The sequence below is a fragment of the Gavialis gangeticus genome, unplaced genomic scaffold, assembly GCF_001723915.1.
Source record: "Gavialis gangeticus isolate Ggan-Ray unplaced genomic scaffold, GavGan_comp1, whole genome shotgun sequence".
NCBI classification, from domain to species: Eukaryota; Metazoa; Chordata; order Crocodylia; family Gavialidae; genus Gavialis; species Gavialis gangeticus.
The window spans coordinates 16,586,995-16,597,686 of record NW_017729029.1 but is presented as its reverse complement, the minus strand read 5'-3'; the positions used below and the strand labels follow the sequence as shown (position 1 = coordinate 16,597,686).

General features: G+C 45.3%; 1 protein-coding gene across 6 annotated transcripts in view; it reads left to right on the top strand.

Moving 5' to 3' along the window:
- ATP11C (ATPase phospholipid transporting 11C) overlaps positions 1-10,692 on the top strand; it is an 83,430-nt gene that overhangs the window by 18,539 nt on the left and 54,199 nt on the right. For all 6 annotated transcript variants that reach the window (XM_019521342.1, XM_019521344.1, XM_019521343.1 and 3 more), the window contains exons 4-8: positions 2,724-2,804; positions 4,079-4,186; positions 5,665-5,793; positions 8,811-8,914; positions 9,987-10,037. In XM_019521342.1, the coding sequence (XP_019376887.1) occupies positions 2,724-2,804; positions 4,079-4,186; positions 5,665-5,793; positions 8,811-8,914; positions 9,987-10,037 (473 nt within the window). The remainder of the gene's footprint in view (positions 1-2,723; positions 2,805-4,078; positions 4,187-5,664; positions 5,794-8,810; positions 8,915-9,986; positions 10,038-10,692) is intronic.

Sequence of the window (10,692 nt, the reverse complement as noted above, 5' to 3'; positions counted from 1 at the left end):
CCCCCCCCCCCCCCGACTTTCTTAACCTGTATTTCAATCTGCATTTTTCTATGTTGTTCCAGCACTTGTGCCTGAGAAGTTTTGCAGCGGCATACAAGAGCTCCCTGGGATAAGGTTGCAGGGGGTATATGGTTGGAAGTAATGAGGAAATTCCTGTATATACTCTAAACGAATATACAATTCTAGTTTTATTATGCATGCACTGGGATAGGTCTCTTTTTAGGTGGCCCTGGCAATGGCAGATGGCACATGTCTTTGTTTATTAACATCGGTTCCTTTTCATCTGGGGCAAGCAGACCTTGTAGACGAACGCACGTACCCAATTTGAGTTGGTAGGTACACTTGTGTACAGAATTACAGGCTGCCAAGCCAGAAAGTCCCTAGAAGTTGAGATTTGTCTCATAGTTAGAGGCAAACATTTTTGATCGCATGTATGTGGACAGGCAGCCATGTGCTTCTGGGGACACAAGTCTTAGTTAAGTTCCCTTTGGCTGAGGATGTGAATATGACTGCGTGCACTTTGCACAGCTTATCTCAGTGATTCCCAAAGGGTCTGCCACAAGAGCAGCAGAAGCGTGCTGCAGAAAGTATGCTGCATGGGGCTTCGGTTGGGTCAGCCCCATGTGGTAGGATCAGGGCCTGGCTCCAGCATCCACATGGAGGGGTTGGACCTGGCTGTGTCTGGATCAGGACCCTCCATACTGGCTGTGCATGGAGGGATTGGGCCCTACCTGGGCCAGCCCTGTGTGCAGTATCTGGTCCACAAACTAGATCCAGCCCAGGGTGAGCGACACGTATCACCAATTTTAATCCAGAAAAAAAAATGCTCCTCGGTTATCAAAATTTGGGAAACGCATCTCGTTCCTGAGCATGGTTTTATTCTCTGTTTTTAGAGGTGCAGCGGAAGGCCACAATGCAATTTTTTGTGGCTGTTTTTTGTTTTTTTTTTCAAAAGGTTAATATGTGCTGACTATCTCCAAGCCGGCTTCCTTGGGACAGATAAGAAACATTTTGTGCTTAACACAGCTCTTTACAAAGAGCCTAAAACAACAAATACAGAGTCTATTGTTCACAAGAGCGTGCCAACAAAACACAAATGAATGTGGTCAGACAAAGTCCTCTTGTTTGTAGGAATACAAAGCATTTCTGGTGAACTTCCCTTTCTCCCACCCTCTCCCTTGCAACCTGTCATCTTCTAGAGATTGGCCTCAGCCCCTGCAGCAGTCGGCTTGGTCCCCGATGTGGGCTGCCAGCCAGTTGGAGACCGGTGCCTCCCGATTTTTTCCCACGCTGTACCTCTTCTGCCCACACCTGCTGTTGCCCCGTGTTTGGCATTTGGAGGTGCTTCTGGAAGGGGGAGTCTGGATGTGGTGGCATCCGGAAAACTGCTCATTTCGCTCCAATGTGTTTTCTTCTCTAGCATTTCACTGGTCTGAACTCCCAGCTTCTTCTCTCCTTCCCTCCATTTGCCACTGTGGCATCTCGTTAGCTTTCTGCTTGTTTGCTCCTGCACCACGAAACCAAACTGAGGAAGTTTGAGTTGTTTGGGAGGGGGGTGGTACAGACACACCGGCAGCTAAGCAAACTGACCTTTCTAGCAACTGCAGAGCTGCATGCTCTGTAGAAAATATGCAGTCCAGACTGCAGGTGGATGCACTGATGAATCAGAGTGCTGCTGAGGGTGTAGTTTTCCTGACTTTCTTTTATTCCCATCTAATAAGGAGCCTGCCTCGGTGGACCTCATGTTTCCTGTCTCCTAGGCACTGGCTTGAGTCATGATGTGCTCCATAGAAATTGCTGTTTCCCACACGCTGGGGTTCCTGGACTGTTTAGTTAGTCTTAGCCCTGGCCTGCTGTGCTCTTTCCTTGCTGGGGGCTTGCTTTTGCTGCAGTGTTAATTCAAGGGGTGACTTAAGTATCTAACGCAGCTCCCATTTGCGCACACAGATGGTCTCTCATTCACGTCAAATAGAGGGAGAAAGGTGGGGGCGGCAGGACTGCAAAGTCGGGCTTTACACTGGACTGCTACTACAACAGAGCTCTTCAGACACTGCACCTCCCTTTCAGTGCAGGGAAGGAGGTGGCACTGCTCTCTCCCCAGACGACGCATAGCTTTATTTTTCCATGCCTTGCTCTCAGCTGCATTGCAGAACATCCCTGGGAAAGGGACGGCTTCCCTGCAGGTGCCTGCACTCAGGGAGCCGACCAGGAAGGGACCGCTGCAACGGGAAGGAAAGTGCATCTCAGTTCAAACCACAATTGTCAGAATAAAATGGGCTTTAATTTACTTATGGCACTTCATAGGGCTCTGTGGCATGGTCAAAATAGCAGTCTAGGATGCTGAATCTTTAGGCAAAGACTGATCATGATTATATAGTGTGGTGCTCAGCAGATGTTTGGGAGCTCTTTCTTTTGCACCTTTGCAGAAGTTCATTCAGCAGCTCTAGCTGGTATATATCAAGTCCTCGGAATTGGTCAGAAACTCTCCGTTGGCCTCCCGTGGGACTTGAGCACCTAATCTGTTCAATACTTTTGCAGGTCATCCCAATCTATACGCATTGGCTTCTCCCAGACATGAGTGGTTCTGGGTGTTGTGTTTTTTAGTATAAAAGTGTATTGAATACATTTAGGTCTAATAGCAATATTCTTCTTTATTGTAATTCTGAAAAAAGTTTTATAACCCTCGTTCATTGTTTTTTTTGTTGTTGTTTTTTTTCTGGCAGGTCATAGTTGATACGCCAACCAGCCCGGTAACCAGTGGGCTTCCACTTTTTTTTGTAATCACTGTTACAGCTATCAAACAGGTAATGTTTTTCGTTAATGGGGGGGAAAACAGATTGCTGCAGTAATGTGTGTCTAGACTCTGTAGGAGTGTGAAACCCACTACAGACTGGTGAATTTAGCATATATAGAAAGACAAGGTTCTTTGGGTGACACTGATATCTTTTTATTAGACCACCTTAAACAGTTGGAAAAAAAATTAAGCAAGCTTCTGGGTTTAAAAACCTTCTGTCAGGCTGAGGAAGTCTCTGCAGCTGGTGTGTGCTCTTCCTGGATGGAATAGCTTGCTATGTCCTTAGGCCAACACAGCTACAACCTACACCTCTGCATATATAGAGGTGCATCTTTGAATATACACATCATTTAAATTGGAGACAGCTGTGATTTTAAACTTCTAATTTGAATGAAATCTATTTGGATGAGAATTCAAGTGATTTGGGGTTATATGTTCACCCTAAACCGCCTGTCCAGTTTTTTTAGCTTTAGAGTGCATTTTGCTGGTCCTCAGTGTGGATTTTGTATAGGAGCTATGAGGACCATATACATAATTTTGAAGACAAGTTGGTGGTTTAGTCCAGTTTGCCTTTTCAGGCAGTGCACTATTAGACTCTGTATTTGGCACCTATTTTGGGAGAGAGGTATGATACAAATCCAGCTTCTGTTCTACTCTAATGCTGGTGGAAAAGCAGCAGTAGATCTATCCAAACAACTATCTAGTGCTTAAAACTCCTGGGCCTTTTGCACTGCATTGTGTTAAGGAACTCCTCCCACCTGCACCATTTAAAAATAGCATTGTTTGCTGTATTTATCAAAGAAGCCAGTTGGGGTGAGGAAGGGAGCACTAGAGTAAAATCATATCTGTTAGAAAAATGATTGTTTTCATTCTTTAGCTGAGATGAGGAGAGAGTGACTTGCCCTGCCCAGCACTGGGAAAGGAAGAATTACTGAGTCCTAATCATATTATTCACATTATCAGCATATTCTTGCCAGTCTTCAGAATAATAGAAACATGCTACAGCAATTTAGCTGCTTGTGGCACTGAGTGCATAGAAATGAGTTTTTGGTTTGGGTTATTTTCATGTGCTCAGAATCTGTCAAATGCATCTTTTCTTTTTAATTGATTCAAACTGAGCTACTCCAGTTGATGCTCAGTCACGCATGAAGGAGCTCTGATGACTGTTTTAATGTATTCATCTGGATCTATCCTGTCCTGCTACACCTGTTCTTTTTATATTTTATTTGTGTATTTGCTTCCTGATCCAGGCTTGACTCTTGTTACCTGTATTTGTATGCTTAGGGATATGAGGACTGGTTGAGACACCGAGCTGACAACGAAGTAAATAAGAGCAATGTCTTCGTTATTGAAAATGCAAAGCAAGTACGAAAAGAGAGTGAAAAAATTAAGGTAATAATTAATAGAGGGAGTGACATGCACATGTGGACACTGAAGCTACTGATGTGGTACACAATATGACCCTGTGTCTGAATTACATGCACATACTAAGGACCCCATTCTGTAGCAGTTACTTTTTGTCTCTTCGTGCTTCTCTCTTTGCTGTCTCAGGCACCAGAACCATGCCAGTTAATAGCTGCTATTTGCTTTGCTTCTGCCTGGACAGGTTTTTTGAAATACTGTCTTGTAGACCCTTTGCTGGGGTGGGGGGAAGGACAACAAATTTCCCCTTCTTTTGCATCTTCTGGGTGGCTTAGGCAGTCTTTCTCTCTTCCCAGCTTCCCAAAGATGCCTAGAAAGATTTTCCTTAGCAGTAATGCTCACTTATCACACCTTCCTTTAACGAGGTGTCACTTTTCCTCATCCACGTTGGCACCCATTGAAGCTGCAGAGTTATCGTCCATTTGAGAACTGAGCTGGGTTTAGCACTGCCAGTGGAATGACCCGTAATGCTTTCAGAGGGGATCCTTGTCCATGAGTTTCACATACACGTCTGCGGTGGTCAGTTCGGCAATGGGAGGAGTGAAGCCTTGGGACGGGGGCTTTTTGTACTTTGTCAGGCTGGCCCCTCTGCAGCAAAAAGGGAAGAGGAATCCAGAAAATATCAATCCCTCTTGTCCCAGTAATTGCTGGGACAAGATTGTCTTTCCTATTCAGACAGGAGCAAGCACTGCTATCTTCCCAAAGCCAGGTTGTGCGGGAAAATGGTTCAAAGTGAAATGGTCAAACCTTTAAAGCAAAGAGCTTGTCACCTGAAGATCTACTGTGTGCCCATAATATATGTAGAGGAGCAGGGGTACCATAAAGAATATGGAAGAATTATCTATCCAAGTCCATTGAGCTCGCATGGGAGTGATGGGACCAGCATCATGTCCAGCTGCCTTTGACTCCCCAGCCTAGATGCTCAGATTCCCATGCACAGCTGGAAGGAGCTTTTGGCATGAGTCTAGAGCAGAATTTGAACCCCTGCCCCAGAAAGCTAGTGAGGTACCTAAACCAGGGAAATAATTAAAACAGAGAAGCCAAGAGTTTGGGTCTTACTGACTTCATTTCAGTGTTCAGCTGTTCTATACTGTCATGCTGTCTTAGTTTTTTTGTCCTCTTTGCGTCTGGTTTGATAGTCCTACAGACAATCAGTGCACAACGTTCTTATTTAAGTGAATGAAAAATAAGTGTGGAATCGCTGTAGGTGGAATAAATGTATGGCTGCCATGTTATACAGTGTTGATGGTTAACTGGAAGCAACAGTTTTAGTCTGTGATTGGGGACTTATTGGGGTACTTGCACAATTGGTTTGCAGTTTTAAACTGCTCCTTTGCCTGGCAAGGATTTTTCTTTCAGCCCTTGAAAAACAAGTTAAAGTCTCTTTCTCAATAATCACCCTGAGGGCTTTATGAAACGAATTATTAAGTTGATGGCCTTCTTTCCAGGTTGGGGACATAGTAGAAGTGAAAGCAGATGAAACCTTCCCTTGTGATCTGATCTTCTTGGCATCGAGCAGTCCTGATGGGACCTGCTATGTTACTACAGCCAGTCTGGATGGTGAATCGAACTTCAAGGTAACAAAAGGAAAGTCCATGGGGTAAGATGCCAAAGCATCAAGTCCGTGCCCTGGAGGTGCTCCTTCTGCTCAGATTCTTTCATTTGTAATTAATCACCCTTTGTGCAGTGTGTATACCTATGGGATTAACATGAAAATGCTCTCAGCATGTGCAGCTTGGCTGTAAATTGGTTGTTTCTTGCATCTGTGTCCTATATACGCTCATCCTGTATACACTCATGTCCTACATACACTCATTCAGTTACTCCGCACTGATGCACAACATGGTTGGTTTCCTGCTAAGACAGTCATTCCTAATGTCCCCGTTTCAAACCGTAACAGGTCTTCATTGGTACAACTTGCTGGCTCCATTGCATAGACTCCTACTATTCCCATTTTCATCTCCTGTCCCATGTGGGAAGATCTCATGAATTGAGACATAAAGCACTATAGTTTTATGTGGTTTTGCCATAGCTCCTGTCTTGTGACCTCTCTATATAGGTTTATGTCCCAGGTTTGGTCATCACTCCTTGTACTTCTCAGAGTGTGTTAGTTGTTCTCCCCTCATTTGACTGACACGGCACAGATTTGATCTCAGCTTATAGATGAACCACTCTAAAGGCTGCTTTAGGAGATGCTCTTTGAATCACACTGGGGGCCTTTGGGAGAGTCCTGGAGTAAGAAATAAGCTACATTTTTTTTGCATTCTGATGACCTGAAAGAAGTGAAGTTTGACACTTGAATCTTCATCAGTTGGATAATTCTGACTTGGATGCTCTTTCCCCTTTGCTCTTCCTCCCCAAAATGGAAAGGGCTTCCCAAGGGTATACAACTTTTGTTTGTCCCATGCCTGGTAATAATTTATGTAAGCAACAACTCCAGTGTAACACGTGGGACAGTGTTAGTGTTATGAGATTCCTTCAGTTGGAGCATTACTATTTCCTCAACGTGTAGTATCACGACTGAATATAGCTGTGTGGTTATCAGCAATGAAAGTCCTGTGTAGATGCTGACAGTGTGCTGAAATAACTGTGATTTTCAGCCCTCCCCAGCTATGCAGAAATGAGCATTGCTGTTACATTTCTTACAAATTTCACTGGCCAAGTAGCTCTGGGTCCACAATTTTACTGCTTGGACTTGCAAAGAGGAGTGTAGCTGTTAGATAAGCTCTCAAAGGCTAAATAGGCATTTCTGTGGTAAACGGTATTTAAAAGTGTGTCATGCCAATGGACAGGGATGCACTGCAAGGCTGCTGTTACTTTGAGAGCCTTGACTCTTTCCTTCCCTGACTTGTGAGCATTTCAAATATAGCATCCATAATTAAAGCCTGTTTCACCTGCCCATGTTGAAACATTGCTTATGCAGCTGCTTAGGTGCAGTTTGGACTCTGCTTCCAAGTGGGGCAGAATAAGGTCAACTTGTACATGCACATGCCAAAAAAAAAGGGGGGGAAAGCCACAAGCAGTGTTTGATCTAGTGGCTAGGGTACTTTCTCAGAGGATGGATAGACCCAGGATCTAGACCTCCCTCACCTATGAACCTGAAAGTTTTGCTATCCAGCAAAGTACTCTAACCACCAAGCCAGGGGTAGGTATTGTTCAGAGCACTCTGCAGCTGCCCACTGACCATGTATTTCATACTGTGTGGATAAAAAGCTTTTGGATAGCTTCTGCTCCATCAGGGTAGAGATCCAGGCTAGATCCCACCTATTTCACGGAGTCACCCTCCCCTTCTCCCTGAGCACCCAGGCTGTCAGCCCTTAAAGGGTAGCATCCCCATCGCTGAGCCACCCTTCAAGTCGTCTTGTTTGCTTTCTCCTAGCCCTTGTTGCCTTCTTCTCCTGGCTGACCGGGATAAGAGCTTCAAGAGGAAGGCTGGAGGATATGTTGGGAAAAGCTTAGCCCATGGCTTCATCCTTGGAGTATTTGGTTAAGAAGCAGGAGGTGGTAGGTTCAAGCCCTCTTAGGGGTTTGAATGAGGGAGTGATTTTTTTTTTCTCTCACTTGAGCAAGTGTCCTACCCACTAGGCTATTGGCCTGTAAGTGAAAGGGCCATTTTCCAAATGTCTTATTCATGTGGGTTTTTTTGTAATTAAAGCTGCAGGACTTGCCCAGGCAATAATGTTCTCCCCTCCACCTACAAAGCAGGCATCTCTGTAGCTGGGGAGCCTTCTGGGCATGCCCTCTCTGGAAGGGACCACAAATATCACGTAAGCATATGAGGTGAAGTGGGATTTCTGCATTAAGCATCCCATATAGTTTTTGCTTGGCCTGTGGGTTTCCAATAGAGGATTAGCTGTTTTCTCCTGTAATGTAACAAGAATGTGATAATAATGCAACTGCACAGGACAGCATGTCCTGAAACAAAGTAGTTACTCCCAGTAAGCACCTAGGTTTTGCATTTGTGGTTAAGGGAGGAGGTAATGCACACTATCTTGCCTGTCTCGCTGGTGTGATGGAGAGTCGTTTCTATAAAAAGAACTTGAAGGCAGCAGAATCAGATTCTTCATGGGCTTTCCGGCTAATTGAAAGAAATGAAATTTCTCAGCGGTAGCTACTAAATATAGCTCCCGGTTCTGTCTGTGCTTTTTCCCCTCCCCTGGCAGCAGGGCTGTTTTTCTAATTACCTTCAGAAGCAGCCTGCGCCACCACCTCAGTGGAGCTCACCACCTGCTGAGCACCTGGCGCTGGCTTCAGAAGTAAACAGAAGTTGCAGGAGATCTGCCTGCCTTGGGATTGTGCTCTGGAGGAGCAGTCCTTCTGCCCTCTGTTTGCACGTGGAAGAGGGCCTCCTTGATTAAACAAGCCAGCAGCAGACTGCTGCAAAGGATCTCTTAGGCCTGCTCATCTGGATCTCTGTCAGGTCTGAAGCTTATGATAAGCTTCACTGTGTATCACCGGTCCAAGGAAGTTCCTAAAATAACTCCATGGGCAGAGCAAGAGTGAGGCTGGAGAAATCCACAGGTGGAGACGTCCTGCGTTCTCGGGCATCGGACCTGCACAGTCATTTCTAATTGCTCTTGTTGCTCTTGCCTAGACTCATTATGCTGTGCGGGACACCACGGTGCTGTGTACACACGAAACCATAGACTCCCTGGCAGCCACCATCGAGTGCGAACAGCCTCAGCCTGACCTCTACAAGTAAGTCTGAGAAGAGTTGCCACTGCTTCTCTCCTGCTCGTCTCTGTTGTTTATCTAGCCTTTGGTGTCTTCTCTCTACAAAACAGCTTCTCTGAGCAGGCCAACGGCTGAGCCATTGGCATGCTTTTATCACCCGAGCATTGGGGAGCTTGCTGCTGCATGGAGCTCTCAATGGGACACATTTCCTCAAGGAATAAAAGACTCTTCAGGCAAGTGCAAGCTGCCGGCCCACTTTCCCAGCCCAGGCAGGACTCATGTCTTGCTCCAAGTCAGACTCAGACCTTCCTCTGGGCTTCAGCTTGTATTGCTTCACAACAAGATAATTCAGCATTAGTCCCACTATAACCTCAGGCCCAGAGCCACAAAGGTATCAATGTCAGTAGGAAGTTACAGGTCTGAATGCCTTTGTGGATCTGAGCCTGTTTCCCCTTCCCAGAATCTGCAGGGATGTATCTACTCTGTCCAAGCACCCACTCTATATCTCTCCTCCCCAACGTGCTTCTTCCTGGCTTTTCTCATCACCTTGACTAAGTGAAGCTGGCCCAAGGTCCCTATAAAGGGCCAGCCACCCCGTGCTGGCAGCATTTAAGGATCATGCTGAGCTGCAAGACAAATCTTTGTGGGAGCTTATTTTTTTTATAGCAAAGCATCCATTCTGCAAAGACTCCCCAGCTCGCCTCCCAGAAGTTGTGTTCCTGCCCAGGTCCAACTGAGCTTTACTGTGGTTTAGTAACCTGGTAGTTTTATTTTCATAACAGTTAAGAGAGTGAAGAGAAACGTTGGCCACAATTCAGCAAGGGGTTTAATCACATCAATAACTTGGGTGAAGTCAGTGGAGCTCTTCCCAGGCTAAAAGCACAGCATTAATCTGTGATCAATCTCACAGTATTTATAATCAGTTCTTCCAAATATGTTTCTGCCTGCATAAGAGCATAAGGCTCTTCCAACCACTCGTTTGTTGCTAGACTTCCACCTGCAGGCTATGGTACTCCTTGTTTGTGATGCCCTATCTATAGTCAGACATTCAACAACGCTCAGTTAACAGACATCCTGTTGTATATTTTGATCACAGATTTGTTGGAAGAATTAACATCTACAGAAGTAACCAAGAACCCATAGCCAGGTCAGTGTGCTCTTCAGTTGTTTCATTAGCCCTGATCAATACTCTTAAAGTCTTTAAGTATCTAATGCCCACTGTTGGCTAAATTCCTTTGAGGACAGGAGCGCTTATGGATATCTTCAGGTGGCCTTTGTTTCCCTGATTACATCCAGGTGTCTCATTTATCGAAGGGAGGCTGTTGGGATTCATAAGGCTTCACCAGCCCCATAACAAACTCTGCCTTCACTCTGAATATCCAGAGGGTCTAACTAGGTGCTGTCTTTGTACATGGCCTGATGGTTTTTCTACAGAAAATGGAAGTGTGGGCGAGCAGATAGCAGTTAAGTTAAGCAATGTTGTTTGACTGCATGCTGGGTTTCTACCATGCAGGCTGTTCCTATGCACAGAGTGCTTATTTCAGACCACACATTGGCTTGCAAGACTGATGTCACTGCTTGTGTAGTGACCACAGCAATATACTCAGTGCTATGGCAATATACTCAGTGGTGTGCAAAGTTAGAACTGAAAGACAGTTACTGCCCCAGTACAGTTTCACAACAGACAGACATGAAAAAAAATACCCAGTAGAAAGCCCAGAGACCGCTAACTTGGCATATTGATCTCCAGCTCTGCCTCATAACAGCATTCTCATTATGAGTCATGGGAAACAACCAGATCA